The sequence below is a fragment of the Leuresthes tenuis genome, unplaced genomic scaffold (assembly GCF_036924035.1).
Source record: "Leuresthes tenuis unplaced genomic scaffold, fLeuTen1.0.hap1 SCAF_10, whole genome shotgun sequence".
In the NCBI taxonomy this organism is placed as follows: domain Eukaryota; kingdom Metazoa; phylum Chordata; class Actinopteri; order Atheriniformes; family Atherinopsidae; genus Leuresthes; species Leuresthes tenuis.
Genome location: NW_027325364.1, coordinates 8,196,673 through 8,218,035, shown reverse-complemented (window position 1 = coordinate 8,218,035; position 21,363 = coordinate 8,196,673). Strand labels below are relative to the sequence as shown.

At 41.2% G+C, this 21,363-nt stretch overlaps 1 protein-coding gene across 2 annotated transcripts in view; it reads left to right on the top strand.

The window, feature by feature from the left end:
• ago3a (argonaute RISC catalytic component 3a) overlaps window positions 1-19,945 on the top strand; it is a 32,468-nt gene extending 12,523 nt beyond the window's left edge. The window contains exons 4-19 of one of the 2 annotated variants that reach the window (XM_072393807.1): window positions 167-375; window positions 1,226-1,362; window positions 3,687-3,821; window positions 3,977-4,064; window positions 4,713-4,860; window positions 5,040-5,159; window positions 6,800-6,922; window positions 7,770-7,903; window positions 8,367-8,551; window positions 8,899-9,058; window positions 9,188-9,278; window positions 9,403-9,597; window positions 9,836-9,970; window positions 11,331-11,432; window positions 12,054-12,253; window positions 12,364-19,945. In XM_072393807.1, the coding sequence (XP_072249908.1) occupies window positions 167-375; window positions 1,226-1,362; window positions 3,687-3,821; window positions 3,977-4,064; window positions 4,713-4,860; window positions 5,040-5,159; window positions 6,800-6,922; window positions 7,770-7,903; window positions 8,367-8,551; window positions 8,899-9,058; window positions 9,188-9,278; window positions 9,403-9,597; window positions 9,836-9,970; window positions 11,331-11,432; window positions 12,054-12,253; window positions 12,364-12,472 (2,271 nt within the window). In that variant the 3' untranslated portion in view covers window positions 12,473-19,945. Of the gene's footprint in view, window positions 1-166; window positions 376-1,225; window positions 1,363-3,686; window positions 3,822-3,976; window positions 4,065-4,712; window positions 4,861-5,039; window positions 5,160-6,799; window positions 6,944-7,769; window positions 7,904-8,366; window positions 8,552-8,898; window positions 9,059-9,187; window positions 9,279-9,402; window positions 9,598-9,835; window positions 9,971-11,330; window positions 11,433-12,053; window positions 12,254-12,363 lie in introns of both variants that reach the window. The other variant, XM_072393806.1, reaches the window with a different exon arrangement.
• Window positions 19,946-21,363: the final 1,418 nt, after the last annotated feature.

Genomic DNA, 21,363 nt, shown 5'->3' with positions numbered 1-21,363 from the left:
CACACACAAACAAAGACACGCACACATTCGTCTCCAGTGCATGCTGAATATAAACCAAGCATATAGTATCCGTATGACTGTATGAGATGCACACACAGACGAGTGAAAACATCGACCCCTTAAAACTTCCCTTTACTGTTTGCTCTCTTTGTTTTTTGTCCCACAGGTGGACCTTGACGTCACTCTTCCAGGGGAAGGAGGGAAAGATCGGCCCTTCAAAGTTTCCATTAAGTTTGTGTCTCTGGTCAGCTGGCACATGCTCCATGAGGTGCTGACTGGCCGCAGCATGCCTGAGCCTCTTGAGCTTGACAAGCCTATCAGCACCAACCCTGTTCATGCAGTGGATGTAGTGCTGCGACACCTGCCCTCCATGAAGTGAGCAGCAGGGCTTTTATTTAGTCAAATGGTTCATTTAGACTCCCGGGTTCTCTGTTTTATTAGTAGATCATTCACGGATGAAGTTGAGAAATGAACTTTCTTCACAGCTAATCCACTCTCGAGGAAACAATCCATTTGTCCCTACTGATTTCTTTTTTTTTTTTCCCCCACCATCAGGTCAAAGGGCAGGAAAAAAAACCAATGTGAAAGTGATCCCCCTGATACTCTTAATGTCTTGTACTTGTGTGTTGTCATAGTGACACAAATATCGGCACTCTGATCCAAACGGAAATCAAACACATAATATGTGGGCTTTCACAAAGCACCACACCACCTTCCACTCAATATCACTTCCAAAGGCTCAGCAAAAGACGCAGTCAAACCCAATATTGCCGGAGCTGTAATGAAAATCTCTTTCAAAGCCTTATCTGAAGGTGGTTTTATCAACACATTTCGGTCTGCTCACAGGTGTGCGAGGCCTGGCGTCTTGACAGACCTTTTTCTTTTTTTTTTGTTTCGGATGCACAAAGAAAACGTGGCCTACATGCAGGAATTAATGTATCTTTTGTGAAGAGTAATAAGAGGTTGACGGGTGCGGGCATTTTCACCACCCTCTCATTTCACTGATGTCGTCTCAGGCTGTATTGAAGAGCAGCTCAATGGGACACTGTATAAACACGTTTTGACCTTCATACTGAAGTCAGGATGCCATTTTGTTGTCATTTCCTGCCCTTGCTCTCCTCCTTTGTCTTTTTTGAAAAAGCACTTTGATTTTCTAACACCCCATTTTCTTAATTTCCTCGGTTTCTTTGCTCTTCACTTATAATTCCTACTTTTCTCCATCTAGGTACACTCCAGTGGGTCGATCCTTCTTCTCTGCTCCAGAGGGCTATGACCATCCTCTGGGAGGTGGGAGGGAGGTTTGGTTTGGTTTCCACCAATCTGTGCGCCCTGCCATGTGGAAGATGATGCTTAACATTGATGGTTAGACACAAATTCAGTTGCTTTTTGCTTTGCTTTTGAATTTTACTGCCAACTGCCTGAAACCCTGAGGAAGAAATAGACAAAGCTGTCCGTATTTAGATATATCCTTACATGCAGAGCTCTCACAATGTTTTTCTTGAACTTCAATCTCTGTTTAAATATGGAATAGTAAGCTCTTGTGTAAAGACACAGAAATATGCTTAAAGTGTAGCTGTCAGAGAGGTGGGAAATTAGATTTTGATAATCAAACAGATAATTAGAAATACACAGAGCCTCCATCATGCAGACTACATTTGGAGATTTACACTAGATCAGTTTACTCTGTTTTATTTGAAAAAAAATCTGTTTTTAACATGAAATCTACATGTCGCACTTAAAAAGGAGCGCCACCCGAATAAGGTCTGCAGATAATTCCTACGCGTTTTTTCTGTCAAATGAAGACTGTTGCATAGTTTAATGAATAGTTCAGTTGATATATTTGCTATATTTCTGAACATTCTGCCTGCCTTTCTTGTTATGAACACTGCAGAAGTTGAGCGCCACCTCATGGCCATGATCAGAGCTGAGTGTGAGACACCAAAGGTTAGACTACCTGATGGGATCAGATCTTCTCGTTGAAAATAGGTTGATTTTTAAGCGGATGGAACGGCTTGAGATCTACTCTGTAATTTACACGAAGCTCAAGCCTTTATTTGATAATAGCTGCATCAACTTTTAGAAAATGAATGAGCGGATGGTGAGAGTGTGTTTCGCTGCATTGACGCTGCAGGAGGCTGTTAAAAGTCTCTACTGCTGCACAAGAGAAAGCAAATGTGTGAGAGAAAATGTCTAAGTAACATGGAGGAAGGTGGGTTCTTTGCTGGATGGGAACTGTTGCTGTGGAGACGGGGGTTAGCATGTAGGTGTGTGTGTGTGTGTGTGTGTGTGTGTGTGTGTGTACTGTTGCCTGGATGGTCGAGACCAGTGGGTGTTGCCGGGGTCAGGAGAGTGGGGCCTTTTCTTGACACAGCTTTTGTGTTACTCAAAGGGCTTGAAGCCTCCGTCTGTTTTTGAGTCTTCACATCTCTACTCCCCAATTCTCTTTGTCTTATTTTCCCGCTCTTTGTAAATCAGTTGGCTACTGAGTTGTTTTTTTTTTTTCCACCAACCAGTACAACTGCTGGCAAAGCACTCAGTACGCCACTGTATCCTGGCAAAGACATCCAATAAGACTTTTTAAAACTCATTCTCACAAACCCTTCTTGCCACTCTCTGTATCGTGGTAAATGAAAAGCTCATACAATAATTTCAGAAAAAGGACAAGGAATGAAAATGTAGTCACAGGATCTGGGATGTCACCTCCTGTCTGATGTGAAAGATTGATCCTGGTGCAAATGCAGGGTTCTGTGTGTGCAGTGCATCATCTGCCTTCTGGTTTTGCATCACACACAGATGTGTATTTGCAACTCTTTCATAAAGGCAGAGAGCCTTTTTAAAAAGTTTTATTTATTTATTTTTGAAACTTCACAGCATCTATTGAACTTCCTCAATCTCAACTATTCATTCTCCTCATTTCTATTTTTGGATTTGCGTTGAAATGGATTTTTATTTTACTGCCGCTTCTTTGTCCCTTAAATTTGAACATCTTGTGCATGTCACTTAACATTTGAATGTGTCTGTGCTCCTCTTTTTTTGTTTGAACAAAATCAGGAAAATCTCTACTCTGCATGAATTGCTCTTCGTGTGTTAAGTGTTTCTTCTACATCCATTTAGTGCGTTAGTGTGGGCTGATTATTTGAACTTATGATATTCCTGTAAAAGCATAATTCAAGACTATATTCTGTCCCTGAGTTGCATCTTATCTGGTGTCCATGCATCAAGGTTTGAAGCTACATGCCAATTTGTTGTGCAAAATTGGATGTAAAGAAAAAGTATAGCTCATCAGGAATTCTAGTGAGGTGCTTATTACTGGATTTGGATCAGAAAAGACTGTAAAGTGTCACACTCTCAGACTCCAAATGTATTTTCTTGATATGTTTCTTCCTTTTCTAGAAAAATGCTCGCACTTATCCTGTAGAAGGCCATTGATTACTAAAATGAAAATACTTATGGAACCTGACTGTGTGGGAAAACTGTGTGTAAGATAACATATGGCCATAGAAAATGATGTTGGTGGAGTTCTAATAACGGTCTGTAACTATAATTCCAAACAATCTCACACATTTTGACTGCATTCCAGTGTTGCATGTCTTTTCAGGCAGGTGGAAGACTTTTGTACTGCTCTGTGACAGCATATGCTTGTTTTTGTTGTCCTAAATGACTCTTGGTCATGCTTTATTTTACAGTCTCTGCCACAGCCTTCTACAAAGCCCAGCCAGTTATCCAGTTTATGTGTGAAGTGCTGGATATCCACAACATAGACGAGCAGCCTCGCCCTCTCACAGACTCTCACCGGGTCAAATTCACCAAAGAAATCAAAGGTGAAGCAGGGGATTTAACGTGTGCCTGCTTGTGAAAAATGGGGACCGACTTGGATTTATTAAAGTGTGTTTTCGGAGTGACAGCTTGAGCAGACCAATTTGAGCCCGTGTCACATTGTTCATGTTACTACAACGCTTTCAAATACATCTTTCAGGTTTAAAGGTGGAGGTGACGCACTGTGGGACCATGCGGAGGAAGTACCGTGTTTGCAATGTGACCCGTCGGCCTGCCAGCCATCAAACGTGAGTCAGCCTCTGGGCGTGTGAGAGAACAGGAGACTCCTGGCTGAGTGTGTGGATGAGAGGGAGGGAGGGAGGGAGGGGGAGCAGCGAACACTCACCAAAGAGGATGCAACCACCAGTTCACCAAACACACCACATAATGGCTGATTCATCAGACAACCATGCGGCCAGCATTAGTCATCTGTTACTGAAGTGGCATTTGGCTGCTTCTCCTTTGTGTGTTGGAGTAGAATTAGATTTGAGTAGTTTATATTCATGAGTTTAGTAATCAAGAGAAGATTCTTGTCCACTTTGCAAAGTTGAACCAATCAAACTGACTTCTCCTAAGCTTAAAAACATGACTGGATCTCTCCTTTAAACACCCACTGTTCACTCTCATTCCCTTCCTCTGGTCATTGCAAGACATTCAATCAAAGACTGAAACTGATATTTATTTCAGACTAATGTAGCTTTAAGCATAGAGAGGATGAGGGTGCGTTGTATAAAGTCAGTGAGGCTTGTCTGTGTTTGAAAGGGGACATTAAAACCATTCAATGGCTTTTCATTGAAAGAAAACACAGCTTGTGTCACCACTGACCTTTAATTGGCTGTTTTCTACATTATTTTTATGGAACAAATTGAAATAAAGACATTTTTTTTCCTTTGCAGGTTCCCTCTGCAGTTGGAGAATGGTCAGACTGTAGAACGCACTGTAGCCCAGTACTTCAGGGAGAAGTACAACCTGCAGCTAAAATACCCTCATTTGCCCTGTCTACAAGTGGGCCAGGAGCAAAAGCACACCTACCTGCCCCTAGAGGTGAGGAAAAAAACAAGCTGCTATAACACACTGTAAAGACATCTGTGATGAACCATTTCATCAGGCCAGCCGCAGTGTAATCATTTAGGATTACCTGTGGGAAAACCCCCTCAGGAGTGTGCAGAAAATCCTTTACTGGCTAAATGAGAAAAATGGGTAAAAACCTTTTTTCTTTGCAGGTTTGTAACATTGTAGCTGGTCAACGGTGCATTAAGAAGCTGACAGATAATCAGACCTCCACAATGATTAAAGCCACAGCTCGTTCTGCACCCGACAGACAGGAGGAGATCAGCAGGCTGGTGAGTTCGTAATCATGGCCTCCAAACACTGGGATGGATGCTGTTTAAACACTGACATGACAGTAAATGGGAATTGTTAATGGGCTTTGTTTTCATACTGATAGTTGAGCAATATTATTGCCGTATTAGCAGACCATGATTTAAGGTTGTATTATATTATTTAAGGTGCTTTATATTTCTTGGCTTGCATATTTAACTGTTTAGTAAGATTCCTCCAGAATTTGTCCTGTGTTATGAATTCTAAAATCTTTCTTATATAGTCGGTTAGAGAAAACAAAAAACAATAGTGTCTGCACACTTAATTATTGTCCCTCTTTTTTTCTTTTTTTTTAAATGTCTCTAATGTGGCGTAACATCTAAAATCCAGATACCAAATGTTATAAGTTGAAAAAAGTGGGTGAGAACAACTCCAAATATGTCCATTGAATGCAAAATCGAGTACAATCAAGTCCCTGTGCTCAGAAACTTTGTGTACTGCATGTTAAATGTAGAAGATAAAACAATTCACTATGTAGTATAATCGAACTGCAGCAGGTAAGACTCATGTGTAAAGTCCATGATGTCAAATCTTTGCTCTGCTGCTCATCGTTATGTCAAATTACTGGTTTTATAATCACCTCACCTCTCCCTCTGTCTCATTTTCTATTATTAACAGAGGCATGTATCTGTGCTTCTCCATCACATTTGGCAATTACAGTGCAGACCTGCACAGGGTCAACAAAATGCCACAGTCGTAATGGCTTTAATGTGAATCTGCCTCAGTGTCTGCACCATCTTGTTTTTACAGAGATTGAAAAAGCGTATACCGACTGCCTCTGGCTACCATCAGATTAGAAATACACATTTCATACCTGTTGTTACCTCATTAAACTCCCCATCTTATCACTAAGAAGCAAATTGGTTGGGTGTGTACAATAAATCATTGTAACATCACTATGCTGGTGTTTTCATGCACCACCGGCAGGACGAAGTGGGTGGAAAACAAGCTGATAAGATGTCTGTCATAAGTACAGTGTGAATTCTGAAATGTATCTTGATGTCATGGCAGCGAGGCTGACATTGAGTGCTGACACCTGGCATTTTGTAGCAAGTCTGTAATTGACTATCCCACCTTTATTGACCCCATCATACAAAATCTGAAACAATAAAAAATGTTACAAACCAGTAACCTGGTTAACAACAACCAAAGAATGATAAAGTCTCCCCCAGAATGGGATGATGCCAGTTTGTCTTAGTTGTTGTAGTATACGACCATACTCTATTTGTACCAGCTTGCCTTATTGTGAGACACATTTAACACATTGCCATTTATTTATTTATTTTTTTAATTAACAGATGATGTTTAACCTGTTAAACTATAATTAGAGGCTCTGGTTGTCAGATTTTGTTACCTTTAGACAAGCCAGCTGTTGCCCTCTGTTTCCAGTTGTGTTTCCAGAGTGCTAACCTAACCAGCTGCTGCATTTAACTGTATTATTAATGAGCAGAAATGAGAGTTGTAGTGTTGTCCAAACAAGACTATTCCCTTCAAACTAAATGAAATGCTAGTAAGCAAACAGGCATAAGGAATGCTGGGATGCTGGGATTTATGACTTTAGCCTGACCTCGTGCCTAATTTTCCCACCTCTCTTGCCTCACAGGTGCGCAGTGCCAACTATGAAGCAGATCCTTTCGTGCAAGAATTCCAGTTCAAAGTGCGCGACGAGATGGCCCACGTGACGGGGCGAGTGCTACCCGCCCCCATGCTGCAGTACGGCGGCAGGGTGAGCACAGAGCACTTTATGGTACCCTTTTTTTAAATCACGCCCATTCTCTCTGTTTGTCTGACACGCTCTCCCCTGCGGCACACTTTATACCGCCGTCTCTGTGGGGGGACCTAACTCTGGCCTCTGTTTGTACTTCATGGTGTCTTAATACATTTTTTTATTTTGTTTGGCTTTTGTAGTTGAGTCTTAGTAGTGCAGCCTTTGTTTCCAAATTCTATTTAAAAGTCAGCGACCTGAGCACGAAAGCTTTCTATCCAGAAGAATTGTTTTGAATACAATAGAATACTCAAACTATGATTGGGCAGCAATCAACAAGTTTCTGAAAGTTGCAGAAGTGGCTTATTAAGACTGAACTACAATTTCAATTAACATATTAATTTCCTTTGAAGAGACATACTATGTATCATACATTTGTATTACCTAAAACTTTGGCACAATTATACACAAACTACTACATATGATACACACACACACACACACACACACACACACACAGACGCACACTAAATTGCATCTTACTTACGATAGACTGCAGAACATCTTGCATCATACTAGATGTGCACAGTTAGGGTTACATGACATTAGAATTTCAGATGGTCTCTGCAGTGAAATCTCTTTAAATGTGCATGCTTTTTTGTTTGGGTTTATGTCTTCGTGTGAACTTTGTGTACAGAAGTGATGTGGATGTAGAGTGCATTTGGTGTGTGTGTGTGTGTGTGTTTACTTGTGTATGAAATTGTGTGTGCTTTTCTTGTTGTGCCTGTTAAAGTGTGAGTCTGTATGAACGTGAGTGTTGGCCATCATCATTTTAAGGACTCGTGTTGAGATAGAGATGTTGTTTCAGAACCGCACCGTAGCCACGCCAAGCCACGGGGTGTGGGACATGAGGGGAAAGCAGTTCCACACTGGGGTGGAGATCAAGATGTGGGCCATTGCCTGCTTCGCCACACAGAGGCAGTGTCGGGAAGAAATTCTCAAGTGAGTTCCTTTTGTTAATGTGATGACTGAAAACAGTGATGCGTTGCAGATGAACACAGTGTTTGTATCGGTTAATGGGTTGATTACATGTTAATGCCAGAAGGATAGAGTGGGTTGATGAACGAATAATAATCAGTTAGACAAAATAATCACTTTCATTGGAGGTTTAAAATGAAAATGATTTTGGCATGCAACCCAGTCTTTCAAGCTGGAATTACAAGCATTCCAGCAGGATTTCTAAACCCTAAACCCTCCAAAATACAGATTTGAGACATGGTGTCAGAATGAAATCCAATCTGCAATGTAATAAACAATTAGAGTAGAGATGAATATAGGCGTTGGCATAAGCTAATCAGCCTGTTGCACACTATTCATGCTGCTTAGAGACCATTTTTATGACTTTCTGAGCGCAGATGTTGTTCAGCAATCATTTTCCGCTTGCTTTCTTTCATCTGTTGTATAGGGGTTTCACTGACCAGCTGCGTAAAATCTCGAAGGACGCTGGGATGCCCATCCAAGGCCAGCCATGTTTCTGTAAATACGCCCAGGGAGCGGACAGCGTGGAGCCTATGTTCAGACACCTGAAGAACACCTACGCTGGACTGCAGCTCATCATTGTCATCCTGCCGGGCAAGACTCCAGTCTATGGTTAGAGAGCTGTTAAAAGAATTCATTCTTGTTTACCTCTTGCAGAGATGTGCTTCTAAAGCTGCGTGCAAAATCATCTTTTTACTCATCTCATTAGTTTTCAAGCTGTGTCTCTGTTGTAGTTCTCCCAAGTATTCCATCGTTCTCTTTGTTCATGTTACATGCTGTCTTGTTTTTCTCTGACAAAGTCTAAAACATTTGAATTGTTTGACAGTCAGATCTGAAACATTTAATTAGACTGCTGATCAGGACATGAATGGTGTTCTTCTTTCCTAGCCTCCTATTTTGAGCATGTCACCATTAAAAAGTCTGAACCGCAGTTTGTTTTGTACTCGCACCACTCATAGCGGAAGTGAAGCGTGTGGGAGACACCCTTTTGGGCATGGCAACCCAGTGTGTTCAGGTGAAGAATGTGGTGAAGACGTCGCCTCAGACTCTCTCCAACCTCTGCCTCAAGATCAATGTGAAGCTGGGAGGCATAAACAACATCTTGGTGCCTCACCAACGGTGAGCCACACATTTTTCTCTCATTGAATAAGGCAGTGTTTTAATAAAACTGGTTTGAAATCATTACGGACACTGTGTGCATGACAAAGCTCCTTTTCATTCATGCCTTTACTGTCTGTTGATTCACAGGCCATCAGTGTTTCAGCAGCCAGTTATCTTCTTAGGGGCAGATGTTACTCATCCGCCAGCTGGAGATGGGAAGAAACCTTCAATTGCAGCAGTCAGTTTCTTCTCTTTTTAAACAAGTCATTGAGATATTTCATGCTTCATTTTTTTCTTTCGCCTTTTTAATTCACCATCATCCCCCTACACTTACACTCCTGTCCCTCACTTATCTTTTTCAGGTGGTTGGCAGCATGGACGCCCACCCCAGCAGGTACTGTGCTACTGTGCGTGTCCAGAGACCCAGGCAGGAGGTCATCCAGGATCTGGCGTCTATGGTGCGGGAACTGCTCATCCAGTTCTACAAGTCAACTCGCTACAAGCCCACCAGGATCATTTTCTACAGGGACGGAGTTTCAGAAGGCCAGTTCAGACAGGTCTGCTCCCTCATTTTTCCTTCTTTTACTAAAAACATGGTTTTAGTTTCTCTTAGGGGTTGAATTTAACCTGAAATAATCACAGATTTGTAACCTTTACCCCTCAGAAGTTTCTTAAATCTTCTGTTTTCTTGTAACTTGTAATGTAGGGTAAAGAGTTTACCTCAGTTGTTTTTTTTTTGTTTTTTTTTAAATAAATTCTTCATGCAGAGTTTCTCTTCCTCCTCCTTCTCTTTAGGTGCTGTATTATGAGCTGCTGGCCATCCGTGAGGCCTGTATCAGCCTGGAGAAGGAGTACCAGCCGGGCATCACCTACATCGTTGTGCAAAAACGCCACCATACACGCCTCTTCTGTGCCGACCGCAATGAGAGAGTAAGTCCCCACCAAGCGCCAACGTCAGCTGGTACCCCACGAGTTCAGTTAAATTCAAAATGATAACATTTCATTGATTCCCCAAAGAGAGAGTTTTTGTTGCTGTAGAAATTACTGTTAGATATATGTTATCAAAATAAATGGATGACAAAATGAGAAAAAATGAAATGGATTGACAAACTTTTGAAAAGTTGAAGTGAAGCAGAGGGAGATAACCACGGATAAATTGGGGTCTTGTTTTTGTCAACAGATTAGCTTTTAACTCAAGAATTTGAACTATTTATGACATGTTCTGCAAACGTTAGGCAGAAAGAAGTGATGTGTTCAACTCCAAAAGGTCAAAGGCCAATTTCACAGTAAGCACCATTAAATGATGATTAAAAAAAAAAAAAAAAACTAATTATTGTGTCAGTCGAGCAAAACTGGACTTTTCAAATGCGTGTAAACATTAGTCTGACTGAAACTGTACAAAATCTAGCTTCTCAAAGCTGGACTAAAATACCCAAATAATGCAGTTGGAGTTCACATCACTCGTGTCTATGTGCACTGAACAAGACTCAGATAGAGGAGCGAGGTGCTCTGCAGCAACAGTTGTGTAAAAGTATTTTTAATACAGCGTAATTCCCAATAAACAATAAATAACATATTTTTTGCTTCAGAAATTGTAGCTGAAACTCAGTCTTGAACATTTTCACATAAGGATCACAGAGTTGGGCGGACTTGGGTGCACAAAGGGATGAGAGCCAAGTCAGGCTGTAGCTTTTTTAAAAATTAGGATCAATATTTATCGCAAAAATAATTCTAGTTGTTTAACAATCAGGGGTAATTTGATTAGTTTGGTGATGCAAAGGTGTGGATTTACCTTTAAGGCATGAAGGGATTCATAAAAAAGAAAATGTGTAGCATGTGTGAACTGAGATGACTTCAACCTCACTGGTCGCTGTAATCCTCTGTGTAAAACTGTGAAGCAGTAATTCCTGATCATTCTCTTTATTAGAACAGTAAGTACTGAAAATGGGCTTCTTTAGTTACCTCTCGTAGTCGATGGGACTATTCACCCTCATAACCAGGATAATTACATTCGATTAAAGCATTAGGACCCAACACAAACCAATTGCTCTGGAGTGGCTCTCAAGGCCTCCTGAATAGGACCAAGCCAGTAACAACCTTATTTTCCACACAGGCTCCCTCATACAGCATTAAGCTCTCAAGGGCATTAGGCTTTTAATTGGTTGTTTTTGGACGCAGCGAGTGAACTTCTGCCTGGGTTGCTCCATTAGCTTCTTTTTTTTTTTTTTTTGATATGGAAAAAAAAAGCCATTTTTGTGGAAATAACTGACCTTAAACTTTGCTTCACCAGGTTGGACGTAGTGGAAACATTCCTGCTGGCACTACTGTGGATACGGACATCACGCATCCCTACGAGTTCGATTTTTACCTCTGCAGTCACGCTGGAATACAGGTCAGAGCAACCTCTTGTTTCCTCTTCCCCCACTAGAATCTTACCTGACAGCTTTAGGCCGTTGCAGTGCTGTGCATTGCTCTGAGCAGATATAAATGACGACAACAAAATACCGCTCATTATGTTTTTTATTGTTCATTTTGTCTAAATATTTCAAACTGGATTGAGTGAAAGGTTCAAGGTTTTTGTTACAGGCTGCTTAAAAAAAATCCTTCATGCCGAGTTTCAGCTCTGAATATCTGTAGCGTATGCCATTCAGTTGTATTAAAAAGAACAAAGGAACATTTTCGAATATTCATCATTTTTAAATCCCCCTTCCTTTAACAGATTAGAAAGGATTAGAGCTGGGCCAACAGCATTGTGCAACAACACACCCACAGAGATTGTGTCTTTAACTCTTTAATCACAATTATGCTGTTTGTACTTGCTGTTGTACATCCTTATGGTATATTCATGTTGATTTAAAAAAAAATATATATGAAATAGAATTTAATCTCAGCGTAGTTATCTGATGCACTAAGGTTTGGGTTATTTTTTTTTTATTGTTTTTTACAGCAACTTCCTGTCGACCTCAATAAAAAGCCAGTATAATACAAATGTACCTTCATCTTTGACTCTCAGGGCACCAGTCGCCCCTCCCACTACCATGTACTGTGGGATGACAATTGTTTCACCGCGGACGAGTTCCAGCTGCTCACCTACCAGTTGTGCCACACCTACGTGCGCTGTACCCGCTCAGTCTCCATCCCTGCGCCAGCCTACTACGCCCACCTGGTGGCCTTCCGCGCACGCTACCATCTGGTGGACAAAGAACATGACAGGTGAGGGGAGTCTTTTAACTCTGGATGTGAAAGCTCTGAGACGTTTCAGTTATGCATGTCATTACTGTCGACGGTGCGTCACAGCTGGTCCTTTCTCCTCCTTTCCGCAGCGCTGAAGGCAGCCACGTGTCTGGTCAGAGTAACGGTCGAGACCCCCAGGCGCTGGCCAAAGCTGTCCAGATTCACCACGACACCCTGAGGACCATGTACTTCGCCTGAGCGAACAACAACAACCCTCTCCAACCATTACCACCCTTAACACACACAGATAGACACATACACACACAACCATGCACGCCTGGCTTGCCAGTCAAGGAGTCCTCATAGGTGCATGTCCCACCCGCCCCCCCATATGCCTAGTCAATCCGGACCTGACACTGTGCAGAGGAAGGAGGGAGGAGGGAGGGGAGGAGGCACCCCCACACTGGACTGAGGATGCAAACGCTGCTTTACAAACAAACAAGAGAGAAACTCAGCACTATTATGCAATATTAAACCAGCCAACCAGTTGATTTCCACCCTTATCGGGCCCCTGTTTCAGTGCTCCTCATATCTGTTTTTCGTGGGTTGTCTCCTTAACTTGTGGCCTAGTGGGTGTTAATGTTTTTGTTTCTTTTTACTTTCCCCTCATTTGGCACAGTCTTTTTCTTAAAAGTCTGTTACTATGCTCCTTTTTGCCATCTCCAGTACCTCAAGTCAGTTTGAGCCGCAGCACTTTTACATTCTTTCAGTTCTACTGTAGTTTGTTGATACTCCCCAATCTTTGAAACGAGGAAGAGGTGTTGGATTTATTTTGGAGTACAGTTTTAAGGACCACAGGTCCTCCCAGTTGCCACTTTTTTTCTTTTCTTTTTTTCCTCTCTTTCTGTCATTTTTCATTATCATGTTACTTGTATGGAGCCACATTTTTTTGAGCACACTGCCATCTGTTGGCAACGAGGTATAATGCCCCCTAAAAGTCAAAACAAGGAGTTGACATCTTGTTGAGGTTTTAGATGAGTTTTGATTTATTTTAAGTCAGTTGTCACATTTGAACTGGGGCAGTTTATATTGGCTGATATATCAATTGCTGAACTGCAGCCATGTATGGAGTTTATTTTAGTATAACACTGTTTTAATCTGGTTATGTTTCTTCTGCATTATGTGAAACATTTTTGTGAGTCAACCTTTTTTTTTTTTTTCCCAATTACTTAATCGTGTAAGCTCTTGTTTGTAATCTCAGCAATCAGCATACATCCATTTCCCTCAATGCTTTATCTTACATTTCCCTCGTGCATTTTAGACAGTGGATGAATGGATTGTTTCGATAGTTTCCTTTAGTGCAATAATCAGTTGAACGAAGGGAAGAGGATTTTGGGGGACTTGGATCACTCAAACGTAGAGTTTTGTGCTTCGTTTGAAAGTGAGTGTCCCCGAAAGGAGAACGGTTTTGCCACTTCCAAAGCACTTTGATGTGAGTCGAACGAGCAGCATGTTTCCTGAGTTTTTCCCCTTGCTGTTAGATTAAAATGGTGCAGCCACGGTTTTGGTGATTTTCATGTTTTTACTTGAATTGAAGGATTATTTTTGGTGCCCCTGTGGTTGGAGTATGATCAATGATTTACAATTTCCTGATCGTCAGTTACTTAATGAGGCTGATTTTCTTAATTCCAGAAGAATAACAAAGCTTTTCACCTGATGACGGCCATACGGAGGTAGTATTTAAGTGCCTGGTGGAAATGTATCATCAACAAAAGCTGCACATGTTGTTTTAGGAATCCCATTTCATGGTGGGGGGGGTGGTGAACAAAAAAGATATTTCAACAAATAGAATAAGTCCAGAGAGTTGAAACAAGAGAGCTTCACCTGTTGCCTCTTTTTCTGATCAACAGCCGTCGACTGACTTTTCTATACATCTCATTCAAAGCAACCGTGGATCAATATATTTATTCTCTTAGCCCAAATAGTAGTGTTAGCTGTTGGCTTTACTTCGGAGCAGTCTGCTTCGAAGCTGTCTTTTGCTCAACATACAAACAGACATTAATCCAGCTGCTACAGTGTGTTTGTGAATTATGGGCCGGATTCATGGGCATGGAGTTCTCCTCGTTTTCACAAATCCTTTCAGTAACGTTTTGTCCTCAGTTGAAATCACAAGTGCATGACTTGGTGTAATTCCTGCCCTTGTAACTGGCCCAGAGTTGGGACTGGCTTCAACACACAGCTGAGGAGTCAATTGGATGACCGGCATTTGCAGCAGAAGCACAGCTAACTGATGCGACTACGGTCGCCACATTACTCCTCTCCTCCGCTGATGACATGAAGCTTGTCGGACGCATGGTTTAAAAAAGGTTATCTGCACTAAAAGAAGCATGTGTTTCGGGAATGAACACAGGCATGGTGCTACTCTGTCTGAATAAGAATTTGAACCTGAGCCTCTATGTATGAGACTCCATATGAGCAGGTGGAAGCGGTTTAGAAAACAAACAGTAAACCTCACTAATTGAAGGACGGGGGACAGGAGTGCCTCTGCTGTGGCTGGTGTGGGGAGTTCTAGGTTGATGATTCACTCTGGGTTTTAATCAGCATAGATTTATGTTTTTATTTGGGTTAGATCGGCGTCAACGATTTGAAACGGTACAGCAGCAGACGTTCCCTTGTGCAGTGAGGCATAATGTTGGGGTCCTGTTGCATTCGACTGCCTTTCACAGGCGAGCCTTCCACTGTGGAGGCCAGTGGGTTCGAGCCTTCATTATTTCACTAGTATCTGAAAGCCTTTTTAAAAAGCCAGATCGAAAGTATATTTGTACATTTTAAATTATGTAATGCACACCACTTATTTTTGCTAACAGAAAAAAAAAGTAGTCTAATTATTAATCTTAGTAATAAATGTATCATTATAAGTAATGGTTAAAAAGATATAACAAAGTTTTATTATTGCAATTGACTGTTCCTGTGTCACTGTATAACGTATAGTATCTGTGTGAACAGTGGTGGGGTTGTTGAAATTAGTGATGTGTGTTTGGACTGTCATACTGTTATTGATAAGGATGTGGACTTCAACCACCACTTGCTTTTGGTGTCTGGAAAAAAAAAAAGAAGCAAGATGCTGAATGCTTATTTTTGTTTTTATGTAGACGTTCACACAGCTAGAGGCTTTTCAATAGTTGAGACAATGCAACATACTCTGAAAGCCTTTGTATTAAGAATCTTTATGTGAAGACAAGTAGGAGAAAAGAAGAAGAAAAGTCGGTGGTTATATTAAGCTCATGCTCTTGAATGTTCTCAGTTTTTCCCTCAACTGGTGCTGATGCCTTCTCCTTATCAAGGCGGGGCAGAGTGGAAAGGAATGGGCAAGTGGTTTTGAAAGTTTATGTGATCCATTTCAAAGACACGTGATCAAAGAGTAACACAACGAGGGTCAGTCATTCTCCATTCCTTTGTGCTAAATCTTTTGGGGATTTGCGACAGATTGCAACCTCTGTTGCTTTCCTCAGACCGGCCGCCTTATTCGAGCCACTTCATGAGCACACAAATCCAGAGAGCCGGCCTCCCGGTAAATCTGTGCTGTGACAAAGCCAGTAATCTTATTTTTGCTCCCAAACATTTACTCCCCTGTGCCAGAGGACTACATTCCACGGCCAAACAATCTCATCCAATCCCCCTAAGAGGTATAAGAAAGGTTAGAGCTGAAGGACAATTTAGTGGGCTCTCTGATTCATTCAAGTATGTGTGTGTATTTTGGAAGGAATTTAAACTGATCAGCGAAAGCTTTATGTGGCAGGTTATGTTGGAAGTTGAAGTGTGTGTGTGTTTGAGTGTATTGGGGGGGGTAATTTACTCACTATATCTCTGCTGTCTGAAATGGATGTTCAGGTTGTGTAAACGACACGCTGAGGGCAGTTGAACACATGTTTACATAGCAGATGTGTTTGCCTGGCTTACATTTGAAATGTCATCAGCTCTGCTTTGCAAATATTAGCTGGTAGTGAGTGACCTAACAAAAAAAACAAGACCATTTTGGGCGCGTGGAAGTGAATGTTTGGACACCAAGATTATGATTTTCTTCTTTCTGTTTGGACAATTTTTCCCCAAATGGCATTAGTGTTACATAGCCGAGGAAAACTCTTGTTTTCCTTCCTGTTTCTATTACGATCACTTGTCAGATTTGCTGATAATACAGGCTGAAGTTTAAGGAGGCTAAATAAAAAGTCATTACCCACAAATTGTCTGGATCGGGGGGAGAAAAAGGAAAAAGTCCAATTAACTTGCAGAAGGTCAGCGTCTCCATTTCTAATGGAAGTAAAGCTGTTTTCCATTTTTGGTAGTCGATTAATTTCGCTGCTTTTGGTTGCTCTTTACTTGTGGTGGAAGGTAGCAGAGGAGTGAGAAACAGTCCACAGAAAGTGCCTTTCCTCTTGATGGTGCTGTAAATTGAAAGCGAAAATGTCAAATCGAAGAAAAAAAGATCTCTCCTTCAAAAACAAGTTTGCAATGCAGGTATGGCTGTGTTGTACACACTCACTGTGCATGTTTGTTTTTTTAGAGGCGACAGTGCAAACATGTTTCCTTTATTTATAAAGTAAGCCTTCATAGAAGTAGAATATTATGCCAAGTATATGGTTGTGGTTGAGATCCTGCTTTGTAGTGCATTTAGTGTCTTGGACCAATGGTGTTGGTACAGTGGAATGTGGGTCTGGGGGGGTTTGCGGGGATCGGGCGTGGGGTGGTTGGGGGTCATCTCTGACACTAGCATGGTGTGGACGCACCCCAGCCCTCGAATGACAAACATAGCACAGCACTTTAGAGACTGCCACTCTCACTCAGACACATAGCCAAGAGGTTTCAATCTCTGTCCGTCCAGTCCCCTTCCTCCTCCTGTTTAGGAGGAGTGGATCCAAACCTCAGCGTGAACGAGGAGTCGAAGGGATGCGTGTTACCAAACAATGCAGTCGGTCATTAAAAGAGTGCCTCATGCTGTCGTGACTTTGCTGTTGGCTCGGTTGAGTCGGGCTGCTCTCGGGTGGCAGTTTACGCTGTGGAGCTGCTGCTCGATACTTTGTTACAGCTAGGGCTGGGTGTCTAAACCTCATTCATGTGTACTTCCCTGAAAACATTGAAGCAAGTGAAGAAAAGCAGCCCAGAACTTTATTTTTACAATAGTACATGCTTGCACTGACAAACAATCTTTTCTTCTTGAATAGCATCTACTTCAGTGAAGACAGCGACATGAATAAGATCCAAGTCTGTTTGAACAGGCAGACAAATAAGAAACGGCAGACAATACTTCAAGCTGTCACAGTGAAGTGTCCTTTGATGTAACAATGCACATGGAGATTGAATTAGCAGTGTCAGTATTGAGACTTTTCTCTCGATGCCCAGCCCTAGTAGCAGCCCTTGGCATTCTTACATCTTCGTGCAATGCCCTGCCATGTGTCTTGTCCCCGATGGAGGGAAAATGTGCCCAGCAGTATCCTTGTCTTGAGCTGGTTTGGTGATGACTGAAAGCAGGACGCTGTGTAGTTCTGCGGGTACCTTTTCAGTCCAGGGGGTGAAATCTTTCTATTACAAGAAATCTCAAAAAAACACTGCACCTCACTTAACCTTGGTATGCTGCATATGTTATACTACATGAAAGAAAACTGCAAATTGCTTTTATTATGACATATAAATGCTTGAGTAATGCCTGATTGCGATATTCTTATACAGTAACTATTTTAGAGTCAATAGGTATAACTGTAAAAATATTCTGTTTTGTCTTAACACTTATTCGATTTTGGAAAATTGTTCTTGAGCCGACTTTTGTTTTGTTTTCCTATTTAAATGTGTTGTTCTTTAAATATATATATATGAAATATATGCGGAATATTTTATGGTGTATTTATTGAGAGTGCGTTTAAGCGGCTGGAGTCTCCGCATCATTTTGCAGCATGGTGGGGGCGGAGCCAGGAGGAAGAGGCCTTTTTTTTTTTTTTAGTAGCCCCTCCCCCTTCATGTTGACGCCTTAATCTCCGAGACACGCAAGCACAACAATATGGAGGGGGTGCGAGGTTGAACAGGAGGGTGTGGATTTGACTTTATACAGAGTTGTGCGTCGGGCTCTGATATTTACAGGTCAACTCTCTCGTCCTCCTATTCTTGATATTCTTTACCTTCAACTTTGATTTTACCACCTGTGAGGGCCAAACGGCAACCCCCACATGTTGCAGCTCATCTCTGACGAAGGGAACCATTTCTGAACCACACTGACCTGAGTGTCTGACTTTTCATCCCAAGCTGCTAATTGGTACGTTAGCCATGTAAATTCCCGAAGCCAGTACGGGACGAGTGGAGTGGGGGAAGGATGGAAAGATGTTCAAGAGGCAAATAGTTTTGTTTTTTTTTGGATTATGTTGAGGACTTTTGCGTAGGCTTAGCTTCTTTGCTCTTAAATTGCCACCTGTCAAGTTTTATCTTTCTCGTGCCACAATAATTTACCACAGAAACAGGTCTCATTCCACAAGAGAAGACATGCCTCAGCCTTAAGTGCGTTCTTACATAATTGTCTAAAATCGGTGACCTTGCAAAGCCTCTGTTGGGTAGCCTAACAAGAAAACAAGCCTATGTACTTGATCTGTCCTGACTCCCCGACCCGTGTCCTCATTTCTTCTCACCTCTCATCTAAACCACTAACATTGGTAGAGAACTTTGCAAACTCTTGGTGACGAGGCGTAAGCTTTGAAAGTTGCTCCATCTCATTTGTACTGATGTCAGAACAGAAGCCCGGTCTGGGTCAAACAGCATTTGGAAACCATTCTTGGCATTTGTTTTCACCAGTGGAGCAGTGTCTGCTGCCTCAGGACAATTCGGATATCAACATAGAAATTCTGAATCTGATACATTTGCTAATTGGACTACATTTAGCGTAGTTTGTGTTAACTTGGTCATCTTTGTCTTGTGATTCATGGCAAATCCAAAGAACAGTATTTTCAGATTCAGTTTGACCTCGGCCTTACAAGAACCGGAAGGTTCCCAAGTGTGCTGGATTACAGAGACTTGTGCCTGTATTATGACCCAAGGATGAAATGTGCTGTGAATGAACTGTTTTGTTTCTGGTTTTCTGTTGGTTGTCCCTCAGCCCATTGGAGGATCAGAGACATGGACCTTTTGAGTGTTGGCTGTTCCAAAGCAAATAGGCCCTCCTTTAAACCAAATGATTTTTGGTCTAATAAATAATAACTGTTTACCGTAATGTTTACTCCCATGGCCAGTGTGTAACATGTGCTCTTGCATTTGCATTCCAGCAGATTTCAAACCAAATATTGCAGAAGAGATTAAGGCTCCTGATGCCGTTTAACTTGTGTACACAATGGTTTTGGTGATTGATATTTGACAGCGGCCAAGGATTTGAAACATATTGTGTAGTCTGTTCAAATTGTTTTTGCTTTATTTTTTGTTCTTTTTTTCATCGTAGCAATCTAAAGATCGTGGGCTCTGATACCTCCGAGTGAGGCACCAGCAAACAGACGTAAATGTTGAAAAGTCAACACAAGATGATCCATGTCTCACTTTCTGTAATTTGCAAAGGCTCTGTTGTACCAACAGCTCGATTCCTTTCAGTTTTAAATGTCTTTCTTTTGTAACCATCGCCTATAGTTTGTTGGCCTTTTTAGTGTTGCTTTGCTTCAGTTTGAAGTGTATCTTTGACTAATACTTGCAATAAAATGCTTTGCTTTACCTTGCTTATCTTGGTGAGTTGTTCTTATCGGGTTTATTTTTTTACCTGATGTTTTTTTTTTCAGGACTAGCTCATATTTTAATCATATGTTTGACCAAAAGGGGTTTTAACACCACATACTTTATCCTCTTATCGTGATAACTTTTCCTAGTTGGTAAAGTTGAAAGCGTTATCATTATGATGAAGTATTAATGACAGAATTGCAGGTCATAAAAAACTTAAATTTGGACTGACAATAGCCTTCCAAATAAAATGAATTCAGAAATGGATAAACGTTGCATAGTGTCAACAATGCACAAGTGTCAAAAGCTGCATTCTGTCTCATGATCAGCAGGGGGCGACTCTTGTGTGTTTAAAAAGTGAAGTCAGTTTGTATCAACTCCTGCGAAAATTGCCCTGCCATGCACTTGTGTAAACATGTTTCACGTTGTGATATTATTCTGCGGTCATACAGAATCATATTTGGATATTCATGTGTGGATTAACTAAAACAGCAAATATCATTATGTCCTTAACCAGTCCACAACTTAACTCTCTGAACACTTGGAGAAACTGTTGCTCATGTCCGTATTAAAGTGTCCAACCAATATGGGGTGTTGAACATTTTGCCAGTTATTATTCGTATTATCATGTATGAATTATTTTGTTGTTTATATGAAACTGAACTAGGTCTTTAATAAAGATTCATTATACAACATGATGTTCAAGTTGTAAACAATGACTCCATTTACAATGCAAGGTATGCTTTAGAGCAGGACTACCTTGTGATCGACAAGCAGATACCCATATCACATCAGATTCAGATGTTCACAGTTAGACCTACTACTCAGAAGTTGTTTATGTCTGACACCACAATGCTGTGGATCGTGTGAAAAAAAAGCATTCAAGACTGCTCTGTTGCTTCTAACGTCCTCTGTGGGAGATTATTTTACTTGTAAGTATAGAAGAGTTCTCTGAGCAGACGTCTTTAAGTTACATATGCAGAGTCATCAGATTTTTGTCTGATGACTCTGCAGTTTAAAATCAGAATTTTATTAGAGCAGAGCGACAGTCATGGGGTGATTTTAGCTGTCTACATAAGACAGAAAACAAAAGTGGATAAGCGCGTCATTGTGAATTTGTCTGTATTCAATTCAGTTCAGTTCTCCTTTTTATGTTTATTATGCATCAAGGCACTTCAAAGGTACAGTCCAATTCAAGACAAATAAGCCTGTATTAATACACGCTTACACTTTACTGTTATTACAATAAAGACCTTGGCTCATTTGAGTGAGTTAAACCCCGACAGCAATATCTGTGTGTATCCACTTTTGAGAGGCTCACTTTGTAGGATTTTGGTGTAACTAACCTATTTACATGCATTTTAGAACACACAATAAATTCCTTTTTCTCCAGTGTTTAGTAAACAAGCTGATTC